Source organism: Suricata suricatta, chromosome 15 (assembly GCF_006229205.1).
Source record: "Suricata suricatta isolate VVHF042 chromosome 15, meerkat_22Aug2017_6uvM2_HiC, whole genome shotgun sequence".
In the NCBI taxonomy this organism is placed as follows: Eukaryota; Metazoa; Chordata; class Mammalia; order Carnivora; family Herpestidae; genus Suricata; species Suricata suricatta.
In genome coordinates this window covers 46,556,103-46,572,138 of record NC_043714.1, presented here as the reverse complement: position 1 = coordinate 46,572,138, position 16,036 = coordinate 46,556,103, and the positions used below count along the sequence as shown (strand labels likewise).

At 30.8% G+C, this 16,036-nt stretch overlaps 1 protein-coding gene across 1 annotated transcript in view; it reads right to left on the bottom strand.

The window, feature by feature from the left end:
* The window catches only part of RIMS2 (regulating synaptic membrane exocytosis 2), a 497,675-nt gene that overhangs the window by 176,102 nt on the left and 305,537 nt on the right, over nucleotides 1-16,036 (bottom strand). The window contains exon 15 of the mRNA XM_029923706.1: nucleotides 15,282-15,435. Coding sequence (XP_029779566.1) covers nucleotides 15,282-15,435 — 154 coding nt within the window. The remainder of the gene's footprint in view (nucleotides 1-15,281; nucleotides 15,436-16,036) is intronic.

The following is a 16,036-nucleotide window of genomic DNA, read 5'->3' as shown; positions in this document are numbered from 1 at the left end:
TTCTATTTGTTCCATCTGTTCTTTGTTCCATTTTCGTCACTTTCTATATTCTTTTGGATGAAATGGATACTTTCATGGTTCCATTTTATATTTTCTTTTGGTTTATTAGTTAGTTATAATCCTTCATTTTGTGGTTTGGGGGCTTAGAGTGTATATATCTACTTTCAAGTGATATCATACTTCTTATCATACAGTACAGTATAAAGACATTATAACCATATCCTTCTACTTTCCTCTCCTAATCTTCCTGTTGCTATTGTCATATACTTTACTTTTACATATGTAGTAAACCTTATACTACATTGCTATTTGTTTTATAGCCAATTATATTTAAAGCTATTTACACAATAAGAATAAATCTCATATATTTACCCAACCAGTTATAATTTTTGGTGTTCCTCATTCCTTTAAATACATCTATATTCTATATTACCACCTGGTATTGTTATTCTTCTGCCTAAAGGACTTCCTTTAACAACTGTTTTATTGCATATCTACTGAAGATGAGTTCTTTCAGCAGCTGTACATTTGAAAAAATTATTTCATCATCATTTAAAAGAACTATGAATGAGTATGGAGTTATAGATTCCTATCTTTTTCTCTGAGTACTTATACTATTTCTAGTGAAAAATCTGCAGGTATATTTGTCTTTAGTCTTCAGTTATGTATTGAGTCTGTTTCCTCTGAATGCTGTATGATTTTTTATTTATTACTGGTTTTAAAGAGTTTAATTATAAGGTACCTTCATATATTCTTATGTATGTGTCTTGTATTTGGAGTTCATTGCCCTTCCTGGTTATGTGGTTTATAGTTTTCATGAAATTTGGACAATTTTCAGCCATTATTGCTTCAAATATTTGATTCTTTTCTCCTGCATGACTTCAATTCTTTGTGTATTCGGCAGCTTCAAGTTGTCCATGTTCATAGAAAATTTATTTATTTTAACTTTTTAATTTATGTTCATTTTAGAGTTTTTATTGCTGTATTTCCAAATTCACTAATATTTTTTCTCTACAATGTTTATTGTTGTCAATCCCGTTCAGTATAATTTTACTTTAGACATTGTAGTTTTCATTTACAAATGCTTCATTTTAGTCTATTTCTGTCTTTCATGTCTTTAACATTTTGAACACGTGGAATACACTTCTATGCCTGTTTAATATCCTCGTCTACTAATTGCAACATCTGTACAAGTTCTTTTTAGTTTAGTTTTGACTGATTTATAGTCTTTTTAAGGGTCTTTTTTTCCCTCTCTTTGCATGGCCGGTATTTTTTTATTTGATGCCAGCCTTTGTGAAGTTGACTTTGTTGTATGTTATTTTCATATTCCTATAACTATTCTTGAGCTTTTTCTATTTCTATATGTAGTTGTGTTACTTAGAAACATTTTTATCCTTTGAATTCTTGCTTTTTTTTTTTTTAATATAATACAGTGTCCATCTAGGGGCAATTATTCTTCACTACTGAGGCCAGAGACTTCTGTGCACTCAACCCAGTGACCTCTGAAATTTGATGTTATTCAGTCTCACTGAAAAACAAAACAAAAAAGCAGACACTATTCTCAAGCATTATTACTTGTAATATTTTGGGGTGGTCCTTTCTCCAGGGTTGGGTAGATTCCTCCATTCATGCACTGTTCAATACTCAACTTGAGAGGGACCCTCTGAAGTTCTTTGGGGTTCTCTCTCTGGATAGTTCTCTCCTCTTCAGGAGTCTGTTCTGTCAACTCTAGCCACCCTTGTTTCCCCAAACTCTCAGCTCCATCACTTACCTCAGGGAGTCCACACACTCCATTTGCTTTTTCTCCCCCTATGCTCTGTGTAGGAAACTCTAAAAGTGGAGGTTAGGGCAATTTTAGGATTCAACTAATTTGTTTCCCTTATCTTAATAATTATTGTCCTTAGTTGCCTGATATCCAGTGTTATTAAAGCAATTGATTATATATCTGTCCATTTTTGTTGTCTGAGGTAGGAAGGTAGAAAGAAGTCCCTTCTATTCCACCTTGGTTGTAAGTAGTAGCCTTCCTCAGTAGATCTGAGACTTTAGTGGGCCATTTGTGAGGCTTTTATTTGATTTCCTAATCCTATTCAAGAAGATAATGTTAAAAAATATAAAAGTTCATTAGACTAAATATATTTGAACTATTTTCCAGTTTAAAGTATTACAACTAAAGGAAGTCCCAGTGACCAGTTATAAAATTTAACATCACTTTAAAACATCTTGACATATCCTGTGCATGTGAGAATTTAAAAATTCTAATACATTAGAGTAATAAAACTAAATCTATTCCTTTTTCCTTAGAAGATACGACAGAATAGCTAAAATAATGGAAACTACAGCAGACACTGTAGTTCTGTTTTAATTCAAAATATTTAGAATTTTTAACACTATCCCTCCATAATTCAAAAACATTAAAAGTTGTATTCATATAAATTCAAATTTTCTGAAACAGTGCACACAATAACATAGAATATACTGAACCATACTCCATTGATGAAATAGTGCCATAATAAAAGAGATAATATTAGACACACTGAAATCATAAATCACTATATTTCAACAAGTGGTTTTTAATACCAAAATAATAAAGATGTAAACACAGATATACTAGAAAACTACTATAGGCAGAAAAAGGAAGCTACTGACATTTTGTTTAGGAATTTGACATATGCACGATAACCAGACAAAGCACAAAACAACAGACCAATTAACTGTGCATATGAGTACATGCATTAAACACTGTGCATGCTAAAATTTACCTGAATTATATGAACATAAGGCTTTATCTGGAAAAAAATGTTAAAATAATGTCAAAAATGCATTTAAAAATCTTTATATGTAATAGGGATGTTGAAATTTAATCTCTGCCTTATAGTACAGACTGTAGTTTATCATTTTTATTATAAAATAAAAAGAACCATACTAATGCAGAATAAAATAAAGAAGGGAGACGAATCATATCTGAATTAGTACAAAATTCAAGTTATGTGAGTAGAAACTTAGATTGAATGAAATAAATAGGCTAAGAGAAGGTACATAAAATAAATTACTAATAGACCTGCCCTGCACACTCATAGCTATCAATTTTATTTTGTATTACATGGCTTTATAAAAACCATGAAATGTAAAAGTAATGGTTAAATAATGAAATTTAGCAGGCAATAAGCAATTAATGAACTTAAATTGAAGGAATCTTAGAACATTGTTTTTTTGAATTCTTGACTCTGATAAAGTCTATTTTAAAACTCATTTCTTCTGGAGGAGGAACACTGAAGATTTACAGAGACAAGTTATTTTTATATTCTCACTTAACTAAAATGGACATATAGAAAAAGAAATTGTCACAAGTTAGCAGAATACAATTTTGATTTTTCTAACAAACATTTTAAAAGGTAGGAAAATATGAATAAGTTGTTTTCACATTGAAAATGAGTATATTATCATATGAATGTACACTAGAATTTTAAAGGAATGAATGAACTATGATGCCATAAAGATACCAGAGAAGCGTAAAGATGCCTTAATACTTGGAAAAATATAAATATCCTGACACATCAAAGTTATTAACCCAAAGATAATAAGTTACAGGCAAAGAAAATAGTAGGTTCACAGGCTATCACAGAAACTTAGTTTCTACTGTTCAATTAAAAGATTTAAAACTTGAATGGCATGACTCTTAACACTATTATCAAATAGAGTAGTAGTATATTTGGCAATATTTTACATGGTTGATTTGCCTGATTAGTAATCTACACAGCAGTGGAATTATCTAGAGTATTTTGAGAAAGAAGAATAACCACTCTAACCACTGCATAGGAATTTCTGAGGACAGAGGATAATTACAGAATCAGAAAAAATAGTAGAGTTGAATACTTTTATAAGTATTGTAATATTTATCCAGGATGTATTTTCAAAAATTAAAGATAAACTGACTCAACAAGATTAAACTAGAAACTTAAAAACTCAATATAAACTATTAAATTACCAGACTTGACCAACACTTACCATCATTTTACTTATCAGGTTACCAACTTACCTTCTACCATTTTCATTGAAAACAGATTTAATATATTTACTATGTATTTTAAAAAATCTATTTACACTCTGAGTTTCCTGCCATTGGTTTCATATACAGCTTGTTTAAACACTCATGTATATTTTTCTAGTCTTTTAACATTTTAACTTCTTATATTTTCTTAAATCTGAAATTAATTTTTAAGTATCATATACAGCAGTGGTATGCTGGTAAATGTTTAAGAACTATCCATGTGAGGGAGGAAAAACCCTTGATTTGCAACATTTGTCAATTTTTATAACATAAATAGTCCCATGTAGCCAAGTCAAGCTACCCGGGTCAATGACTATGAAAGGAAGAGATATGCATAACTGCACAGGCTCAGCATCCCATCAGAAAAAGAATGATTAACCATACTAAAGTTAAAATGTAATCGTAGTATTGCTAGTGGAAGTCACAAACATAAACTGAAAGTGAATAGATTGATGATGTTATGTCAGAAACTCTTATTATATCACAAAGACACAGAAAACTCAAGAGTAACAACAATATAGAATCTCTTCATCCAAAAAGCAAAGACAATGAAAATAACAAAAGAGATAAAGCTACAATACTCTTTCTAAACAAGAAAAAAAAAGAATAAAATTAATAATAGAGAAAAATACTATATACAATCAATAGAGGACACATGTATATAACGGATAGTACAAAATTGCTTTATGAAGATCACAAGGTATTCAGCAAAAAATTATAAGAAAAAAGTGTAATAGAAATGTGTTACACAGTTAATAAATAAAATTATCAGGTTAATATAAAAATTGAATTGCTTTAGTATATGTAATTTTAAATTGTAGTACCAATGAATTGTTATATATTTCCTTCAGTGAAAACACCGAGCATAATTACAAATCCAAGTAAATATCTATAGTGAAACCGTATTTTACCTGCTGAAATAATTAACATTTTTAGCAGTTTTACAATTCTTTGTAAATATCTTTGTATCATGTTAAATGCTTTTTATTAAAATATGTAGGATGATGATATTCATATTTATTTACCCACATATGCAAATTAATGCTAATATAATATATCCAGACCCTAGAATTTCACATGGATAAATATTTAGTAAGTGAAGTGTGTCTGTTGTGGTCTTCCTACTGTGTGTCACTCTACTGTTTAGGTGTTTGGGTTTTTTTTTTAAAGATTTTCTTTTTAGTAATCTCTACACCAACATGGGGCTCAAACTGACAACCTTAAGATCAAGAGTTGTATGCTCCACTGACTGAGCCAACCAGGTACCCCTACTGTTTATATTTTTTAATGGTGACTGAATTGTGGAACTTTATTCTTGGAAATAGTGTTCCCACATGAAACAGTAGGAACTTCAGTAAAGCTGAGTGTATTTCCCACATTGATATTATATTTAATGGCTTTCTATTTTAAGAACATCAGGGTGAGAGTTATGTTTTAATGACAGGTTTAACTGATCTAAGTTTACTATATATTTTTCTATTTGAAAGATATTATTTGAGGATTTTCTGCAAATCACATTGTTATTAAGCAGATCTTCAAAGTGGTTTACTGAAAGTCATTTATTTCATTACATCAATTTTAAAGTCAAAGCGTGGTTCCATAGGATTTTCCTTTATATCACTGTCTAATACAATATGCCCTTGGGAAAAGGACATAAAGTGAAATCATCAGTACCACCACCAAGAAGGATAAGGTTTAATTCAGCAGTGTAGATTTTCACTGTCAGAAATTCAAACCAGATATTTTAATGAACTTTAGATTAAGAGTCAAAGGATTACACTATTTCTTAAAACTATATGAATAGCATCACTGTAATTTAGAGTAAAAGACATTAACTAAACTTTCATAACCATAGCTGTCTCTATAGATATTGTTAAGTATCTAATATTTTAAAAACAAATAAGAAAATGAATATGGGTGTTTTCAGTCAAGGGTATAGTTCCTTTGTCTTTTAAAAATTACAATTTCTGTTCATGATTAAAAATTCATAATTTATAGGAAGTTTTTAAATTGGAAAAAAGATCCTAATGTTTCAAAATATTAAAGCTTCAATTGTTATTGTAGGGATTGAAAAATATTTCCTAAAGATATAAGATATATATATGTGTATATATATATGTATGTACTTACATATAGGATATAATATTTTTAAAACTATGTACACATTTTGACACAAACTGAGATGCTGGAAATTGTTCAAGAGATTTTAATGAGGGGAGATAGGAAATTATGTACTTAGTGTAACATTTAGCAATTGGAAACCATTATGGTTATTGCCTAATAAGAACTTAAAATTCAGGGTTACCTGGGTGGCTCAGTTGGTTAAGCATCTGACTCTTGACTTTGGCTCAGGTGAGGATCGCATGGTTTGTGAATTTGAGCCCCACATCAAGCTCTGTGCTGAAAGCATGGAGCCTACTTGGGATTCTCTCTCTCTCCCTCTCCCTCTCCCTGAGCCCCTCCCCAGTTCACATGCAAGCTCTCTCTGTCTCTCTCTGTCTCTCTCTCTCTCTCTCTCTTTCAAAAAATAAATAAATAAACATTTAAAAAAAAGAACTTATCCAAATGCAAGCAAATACATTTCCTTCCTATTCTTTTCCACTGTGGTTTACTACTTTCCCTGACATTTTCTACATTTAACTTTCTTCAATTCCAAAACATATGAAGTTTACTTATAAGCACAGTAGGCATTTGCTTATATGGCATAATGAAAGGAAACTCCTCTCCTTAAAACATTTTTTTCCAAGTTGCAACACATCAAGGAGAAGGAATACATCATTTTAAGACATTATTGTGCTATTTCTTTTAGATTTCTACCCTCATTCTTTCTAAAAATGATAAATCTCATAATCTTAGCCTGACACTAACTGCTTCCTACATATGTCTCATACTATTTAGATTTTATGTCCTTATCCTAGCATACTTAACTATTTACTTTTCTCACCTCTAGAAAGTGAAATCTTACTTATTCTTTTAAGGCTTAGCTAAAATGCCCAGCACAGCTTGTACTATTCTCTAATACCGCTACATAAGCTTAAAATTTTAATTTTTATAACTTTCCTTTCTATATATAATAAAAAGATTACACAAATTCCAAGATTATGGCATGATTATGTATAGAGGATATAAATTATGTTTTATTATCTTTGTATTTTTCCCTTATATATTTTAAAGAGGTGGCAAGTTCTTTATGTTTCTTTTAATTAGGGAAATTCATGTTTCAGGTTGGAAAACAAAGTGACATGTAGCATTTTACTTTCCATACTCTAGGCTTATTAATGAGATTAAGAGGAGAGAAATGAGAGAAGAGTATAGAGGGCAGAGAAAGGACAACACTGCTAACGGTCAATATTTCTTAGAATTAGAAAGGAGCCAAAGGCTAGAGACTTGTGAACAATAGGAAACTAGGCTCTAGGACCTCTCTGACATCCAGTGTTAGTTTAGGATGCTAGGATGATAGTTCCATGATGTAGCTGTATGCTAGGCACCAAAGAAACCAACCAGCATTAGTAAAATTGCTATAGCCTTAACTTCAAATAACGATTGTTCATTGGGATGAATTAGTGAAGCTCTATAAGGATTAAAAATTAATGAATATTTTCCTTTTTTAGGGCTTCCTGGAACTGCTATTAAGAGCTGGAAGTAGGGAAGGAGAAGGAGTAATAATTCATATTTGGGAACAAAGATACCTAAATAAGATTAAAGTGAGATTAATATAATTTTTTTAATAAAGCATGTATTTCACATACAAGTTTGTGAATATGAGTTTTACCTACTACCTAAATATAATGAAATTGCCAACCTTGAGGACTTAAATGGTGACTACTTCTTTCTAAGCATTTATAGAAAAATAATACCAATAATGCACAGATTCTTTCAAACAATAGAAAATAAGAGTATATTTCCAAACACTTTTTATGAGGCCAGTATAACACTGAAATCAGGACTTGACAAAGATTATTACAAGAAAGAGAAATAAGGTATCTAACAGAAAAAGAAGAAACATTTTCTAACACTTTTATGAAGCCAGTTAACACTGGTAACAAAAGCTAATAAAGGACTTTCTTTCTCTCTTGTGAATATAGATGCAAAAATTTTATATATATCAGCAAACTGAAACAAGGGATAGAAGAAATGATAGTGCATCATGAGCTAGCTGAGTTTATCACAGGAGTGCCAGATTAACATTTGAAAATCAATGCAGTATACCACGTTAATAGAATAAAAGAGAAATATCACATGGGTATATCCATATATGCAGGGGAAAATTAATATAATATCTATTCATGATTAAAACTTTCATCAAAGTAGGAATAAAAGAGACCTTCCTGAATCTCAGTGTAAAAATCTCAAGGCAAATATCAACTATAATTGAGAAATATTTAAAGCTTTTCCCAAGGAATGGGGAACAAAATATGGATGGCAACTTCTATTCAACAAGATCACTTCCACTCAGCATTTTTATCATAGGACCTTGTCAAAGTATTAAGTAAGAAAAAGGGAAGCAAGGGACAACAATTTGAAAGAAAGAGGAGAAAATGTCATTATTCACAGGTAACATAATATTGAACATCAAAGTTCAAAATAATGTATGTAAATGTTATTAGGATTCACTGAATAATAATAAATAAAACTTTTATTTCTTTTATTAAAATCAAATCACTAGTTACAAATCTAGTAAAGATATAAAACCTCTACACTGAAACCTATTAAAATATTACTTGGAGATGTATTGATTCATGGAGTAGAATTCTCTTACATCATGGAAAGACTTCATTTCTCCCTAAAATGATCATTGTAACTGGAATCAAAATTTCAGAAGCGTATTTGTGAAAAATAATCACTTGATAGTCAATTTGTTTGCTAGTGCAAAAAATTAAGGATATTAACAATGATCTTAAAGAAAAACAAAGCTGGGTGAGTTACACTACCAGATATCATAATTTCTTACAGACCTACGGTAATTAAGATACTTTAGTATTGGTACAAAAACAGAAAAGTTGCCTAACTGAAAGGAAGAGACTTCAGAAGCTTAACCACATGCATGTGGCCTTATTAACAAATGTGCTGGATCAACTGGACATCCAAAGGATTAAGAATGAATTTTGATCCCTACTTCACAAAATATACAAAACTCAATTCCAAATGAGTTGTAGATTTAATGAGCAGATTAAAGCACTATTCTAGAAGAAAACATAAATATGTCATTATGACCTCAAGTAAGTAAAGATATTTTTATACAGATCACACCAAAAAAGCACTAACATTATAGAAAAAGAATTGAAAACTAAAGTACATTAACATTAAAAATTTCTGTTGATCTTTGATTCCATTAAAGACTGGAAAGGCAAGTCATAGAATAAAATACTTACATTTATGCTATAAAGAATTCAAATCTATAATTTAAAAAAAAACCCATAAATCAATAAGAAAAGACAGAACCCAAATAAAAAATAGGCTAAAAATTTGGGTAGGCTCTTCATGAAAGAGAATATCTAAACGGTCAATTAACCTATGAAAATGTTATTAGAGAAATACAAATCAAAGCCTCAATGAGGTTAACACTGCACATCTACCTGAATGAATAAGTGAAAATAAAAAACCAAAAATGAGTAATGATGTTGAGAAACTCAAATCCTCCTTCACTACTACAGGAAGTATGAATTGGTACAGTTCTTTATCGTAGGAAATAAAGTGGGTTTTGAGAAACTGCTTAATAATATTGACCATAGGTGAATATATGCATAGCCTATTACCCATCTGTTCTACTACTAGGTATATGCAAAGCAAAACTGAACACCTGTGATTACCAAAAGGAAGGCATGAGAAAGTTCATAGCAGCATTATTAGGACTAGCTGAAAACTGAAAGAGTAGTAATCAATTGTAGAATGCAAAATTTCTTGTATATTTATAAAAAGGAATTGTATATAGTAATGAAAATAAGTTAAGTGTAATTATTTGGAAGAATATTGATAAATCTCACAAACATACTGGTAAGGGCAAAAAAAGCCAGATGTGAAAAGAGTATTATATTGTGTAATTCCATTTCTATAAAATTCAGAGGTGTATTTGAGTATTCCTTTTACATGAAGTTAAAAACTAAGTACAGTTTTTTATGGTATTTGAAGTCAGCACAGCTGTTACCTTGGCAGGGGGAATAATTACCAGAAGAGAGCAAGAGAGAGGCTGGTGATGTTCTATTTCTTGATGTGGGTGCTACTTATATGGTGGTGTTAACTTTGTGAAAATTCACTTGAGGGTATATTTATGACTTACACGTGTTTCTGTATAGAGGCTATAATTCAGTAAAGTTTACTGAAAATGTAGAGTTCTGCTTTTGGAAATGATAGAATAAGTTATATTGGACTAATTCTCCAGCCAGTAACAATTACAAATTCTGGACAAATATTTTAATAAAAAACTGTTTAAAGATACTAGAGAACAAACAAATGCAGGCAGAAATTGGTGATATGACCCTTAAAACAGGAAACGCGCATAACTGAAACAGCTTTTCTCCTCAGGGCCTTCCCAATTGGGCTCACTACATAGGAGCTATAGCTCAAGAAAAAAGTTTCCATCTTACAAGGCTGCAGAACCAGAGGTCATAATTCAGAGTTGTCAGAGCAGCTAGAACTATAGAGGAAATCCTGAAAAAGAGGGAGCCAGAGAAGGGGAGACTTCAAGTTTATACACAACAGCCCCCTAAATCTTTGCCTAAATTGTAAACTGCAGAGGGAGAAGGAAGAAGAAAGCCACAGATGAAAAGCTAAAAGAGATGCAAGGAGATTTCAGACAATTCTTGATACATAGAACACGGAGTCTGGAGTTTAAGTCCCATTATATTGTAGGATTTGGGCCAATATCTTGGACTTTGCCTAGAAAGGTCACACCTTAGGAATGAGAACCACAAACTTACCTAAGGACTAGACCTTAGAACTACGAAAGAACCAAAATAGAACTGCCCTAACATAACCTCTATGGGTTGAGTGATCCTTCAATAATTTCATGGTGTGCCAAAATAAAAGCCAGCATTCTTCCAAATCCAGAGTCTCTAAATGTATGAAACACAATGTCCAGTATACAATAAAAATTAGTATCTACATAATATACATAGAATATGATCCATGATCAAAGGAAAAACCAAAACTATAAATAGACCCACAAAAGTATAAGCTATTGGAGTTATCAGACTTTAGAATAAAAATTATAAGTATATGAGAGAATCCACAGAATTACACACAGGTACATTACACATAGGTAAATACGTTATAGATACTACACACACATGTATGTACATTATACACACATGTGCATATATCTGTATATGTATAACCTTATGGATTCTTTCCTATATTTACACATGTGTTTTCATGCACTCCTATATATTCCTTAATATATTTACACACATGCATATCATATACGTATATGTATATAATATTACACACATAGGGATATAATAAAAGAAGAGGAATTTCAAAAAGAATATAGAAAGTCTTAAAAAAATCAAATGTAAATCTTAAAATGAAAAATACAACATCTTTGCTCAGACAATTCATAGTATGGTTTTCACAGGAAATTGGACACTGCAGAAGAAAATACCAGTCAACTTGAAGGCGGGTGAATAAAAATAATCAAAACTAAGGAAGAGAGGGGTAAAAAGAAAAGATTAAAAAAATAAAGAGGACCATTAACCTGTAGAACAGAGTCAAGAGGTCTTTATACATGCAAATGTAGTCCAAGAAGGAGAGCAGAAGAGAATAGGGTAGAAAATTAGAAGAGATATTGGCCAAAATGCCAGCATTTTGGTTTTGTCCCAATGTTTTGTTTCCATTTGCTTTTCCTTAAACACTTGTATTTATAAGGCTGTATAAAAATACAGTAGATATGAAGTTTTCTATTTTAAAAAGTGAAATGGCAATAATGTTATATTTTACCAAATAAAGAATTAACATTTGAGATGTCAAAGAGATCAACCTGATTAAAATGAGACAAAGAAAAGAAAAAAGGATCAAAAAAAGAAAACTCTTTTGGATTTTATAGTTCAAATTGTCATGAGAATGGTTAATAAGATACTAAATAACAAACAAATTTGTAAATGACTTCTGTGATGTTAAAAAGGGAAATACTTCACTTAAGACAGAGACTAGGCAACTTTAATGAGAATGAGAGTAAAGAATATATAAAACTAATACTTAAACACAAAAATATACCCTCAAAAACAATCTCTAGGTGTAAGAACAGGAATGGATAGTTTCTCACCCATGAATCATAACAAAATTGTGTGAATATGAGAAACACTTTATGATCTAAAAAAGCAATCTCAGTACTCTGTTGATAAATTTTAGTTATTTGAATACATAGTTCCAATCTTGCTTACACATTTTTAAAAAGGCTTAATCATTAATCAGTCACTCTTTGAAATATGCATGGCCCTATCATTTGGTAATGTCTAAATAACATCTGGAATGGGAGTGGGTAAAAGTAACCTTAAGCTAAAAAGTGTTGTAAAAAATATTACCTCCATATTAAAATTTTAACTTTTCATTATCTAATTGCTTTCAGACAAGAGCAATGAGCATATATGGCCATTTCTACAGATGTTTTTATACATAGAACCTTCTTATTTTGCCGGCTGTAGAAATACTGGTATAAGAAGTCCTCTATTTCAAATACTTTCACGAATTCCTTTACTAGGGAAACCATTCCAAGTTTATAGTCAAAGTTGCCTGGACTCCTATCTCAAAAGGATTTTTAAGAAAATATTTCAGGTAGCTAGAAGATACATGAAACAATTATTTTTAGAGTGGTTTTAAAAATATTTCCTCACATGGTTAAAATTTTAAATTCCTAACATCCATGGAAATGAAGTACGTTTTTGAATCATTTGAATCTACAAATTTAAAATGGGAAATCATGAGGAGAGAAAAGAGAATTCTAACAATACCAGTAAATATCCATGTACATTCAAAAAGCTCATAGCCTCAGATTTTTAATTATCAACGTATCCTATTTTGTGGAGGTAGAAAATGAGGGATTATTGTACATTTATGATGGTAACTATTCATGCATATGTTCCATCAAATATGCTAATGACCATGATCTTTGACAATATAATGCATACTTATAAATAAGTGTAATATTTACCGTCTTCATGAAGAAAAGCCCTGAGGAGGTCATTCTTAATGAATTTACTATAAAAAGAGCATGTTTATTTATACAAAGTCTAACTTGAACCTGCTACTGATAAGCAATATATACTCAGCCAACAGTAATGTCTTTAACTTTCTATTTCCAAGTGTTAATATTCATTTCCTTTATACATATGTACATGTTGTTATTCATTGTCAATCCTACACTTTGCTAGCAAATTATGATTACATGTTAGGTGTAAAACACCAATTTTAACTGTATGTTTGAATATTGAAAATTTATTTTATTAGAAGTTATTATTGGTAGGTAGTGACAGGACTGAATGGTACAACATGAAGCCATATTAACCATAAATGAATTTAACACTATTAATGATTCAGTAGCAGAAGAGCCATTTTGGGAGATGGTTAAATATTAGTCACAATGTTGATTAAATTACCTACATGAAAATCTATGATCCATATAGCTAACTAGAAAGAACTCTATTCTCATCATTCTTCACATACACTATTCTTAATTAGCTGGGGAGGGGAAAAGTAATGAAAATTGTTGGTATATTTAAGAGTTTCAGATATTAAGTGTCATCAAACCTAGTTATTCTAATAACAACTGGAACAGATATTAGACTAGTAGCCTATAAACCTAAACTATAAGAATTAGTACAAACTGATTTATATTAGTAAACTTCATGTAGAAACCCATGATCCTCATTGCGATTTAGCAAGAATGTACTTAGTAGATTACAGTGACCAGAAAGAGTAGATACTAAAATGAGTCCACAGAAAATTCATAGTAGTGTAATTATTACAACAAAAGATGTCATAATGGCAATTGCAAATAACAGTGGGTAAGGGTTTACTTTGTGGAGAAGCTGAAAAAAGGGAGTGCTATAAAACTAGTATTCAATCAATATCCCCCAGATGTAAAAGACTGTAGTTAGTGGAAATAAAATTCTAGTCATTAGAGACATTTTTAAAAAGGAGTGAAGATAATTCTCTAGGCTTTCCTATGACTAAATCTCATAAGACCAATCCTTTGCTCTAATACTCTATTCATCAAACAGCCTGCTGATATATAATTTAGTCCTCTATACAGCAGAGAGAATAAGATCCACATAGACAACAGTCATTTCTTATGTTGTCAAATATACTTCCCATTAATGATAAATGACATGGCTTTTGTGCTTGTAAATTTACACTTCTGAAATTTAGTTAATGTCAATCAGTTCTCCATCACTTGACAAAAATGCTGCTAATCCTGGAACATGCTGACTCCATGAAGATAAAATTATCCCATGAATATTACCCAAAGCAGCAAGCAGACATCTCCCCTTTCAATGATACATTCATCAGGAAAACAAATTTGAGTTGTAGGAACAACAAGCCAATAATGCCCCTTTTCAATCTAGAAAACATTTCCAAGTTTCCCCTAAGATTCTTTCAATTAACTAAATTCTACTTAATATTTTGGACTGTGTATAATTCAGGATAAAATGCAAACATTGATGATAAAAATAATTACAACAATAATCACATCAGCTTATATTCCTGATATTTAACTCTTAGATCCACATTAAATGTAGGTATTGTTTCCATTTTCTAAACAAGGAAATTGAATCATAGAGAGAGAACCCACCTGAAATCATATGGCTCTTAAGTGAGAGAATCAAACGTTAAACTCAGGTTTATCTGAATAACGCTCATGGTCATGGTTTCAACCACTATGCTATACTTGCCATCCTACATATTTATAAAATACTTGGCACAAGACGATGGAAATCATAATTTCAGATACCTATAGCTATACGACCAAATTTTACTATATCTGCTCTCTCATTCCTATATAAGTCTCTAACAGCTAAAATTAAAACATAACTGTGCTTCACTTGGGGTCGTACTGTGATAAATGAATGCTGTAAGTATAACTTCATGTTAGTATATTAATTAAAAATCATCAATCATAGCTATGAAAACACTAATAGATGTCTGTTGATACCATAATGGTATCTTTAAATTCTATGTCTCATATATATCCATTTATGATAATTTAACAAACGTATGATAAATTTCACTGGAAACTTACTTTGCAACCTCCTTGTTGGGCTCTCTCCATGGAGCTGTCGTCGTGGCATATACGGAGAAGGGTGGGGAAGTGGTAATGAAGAAACGTCATGGGTCTGAAGTTTGTACCAATGTGGCTCATCATCTAATAATGCTGTTTCTAATTCAATTAAAATCTACAAAGCCAACAGACAAAAGACTGTTACATTCCTATAATATACAAACTTCATTAAATGGTCTCATAACTTTTATAATAATGATAATTATAATAATGCTATGAAGTCAAAAGTATTGTCATGTTACAAAGTTGTCCTTATGTTTTGACAGTAACTAAATAAAAGGTAAGTATACATAACTTCTTGCTGACTTAATAGTTTTAAAGATCTAGATTTTTTTATAGACCTTTGACTGTTCACCTCGTAGAGGCTGTTAAATTTGCATTACAAAGACATTACAGAAAAGAAAAAAAAAACAATTACAGCCAGTATCTCTGATAAACATAGAAGCAAAAATTCTTAACAAAATATTAGCAAACCAAATCCAAAAATACATTTAAAAAATCATTCACCACAATCAGTGGGATTTATTCCTGGGATGCAGGGTGGTTCAACATTCAAAGATCAATCAATGTGACCCATCATATCAATAAGAGAAAGGGTAAAAACCATATGATCATTTCAATAGATGCAGAAAAAGCATTTGACAAAATACAACACCCATTCACAATAAAAACCCTCAACAAAGTAGGTCTAAAGGGAACATACCTCAATATAATAA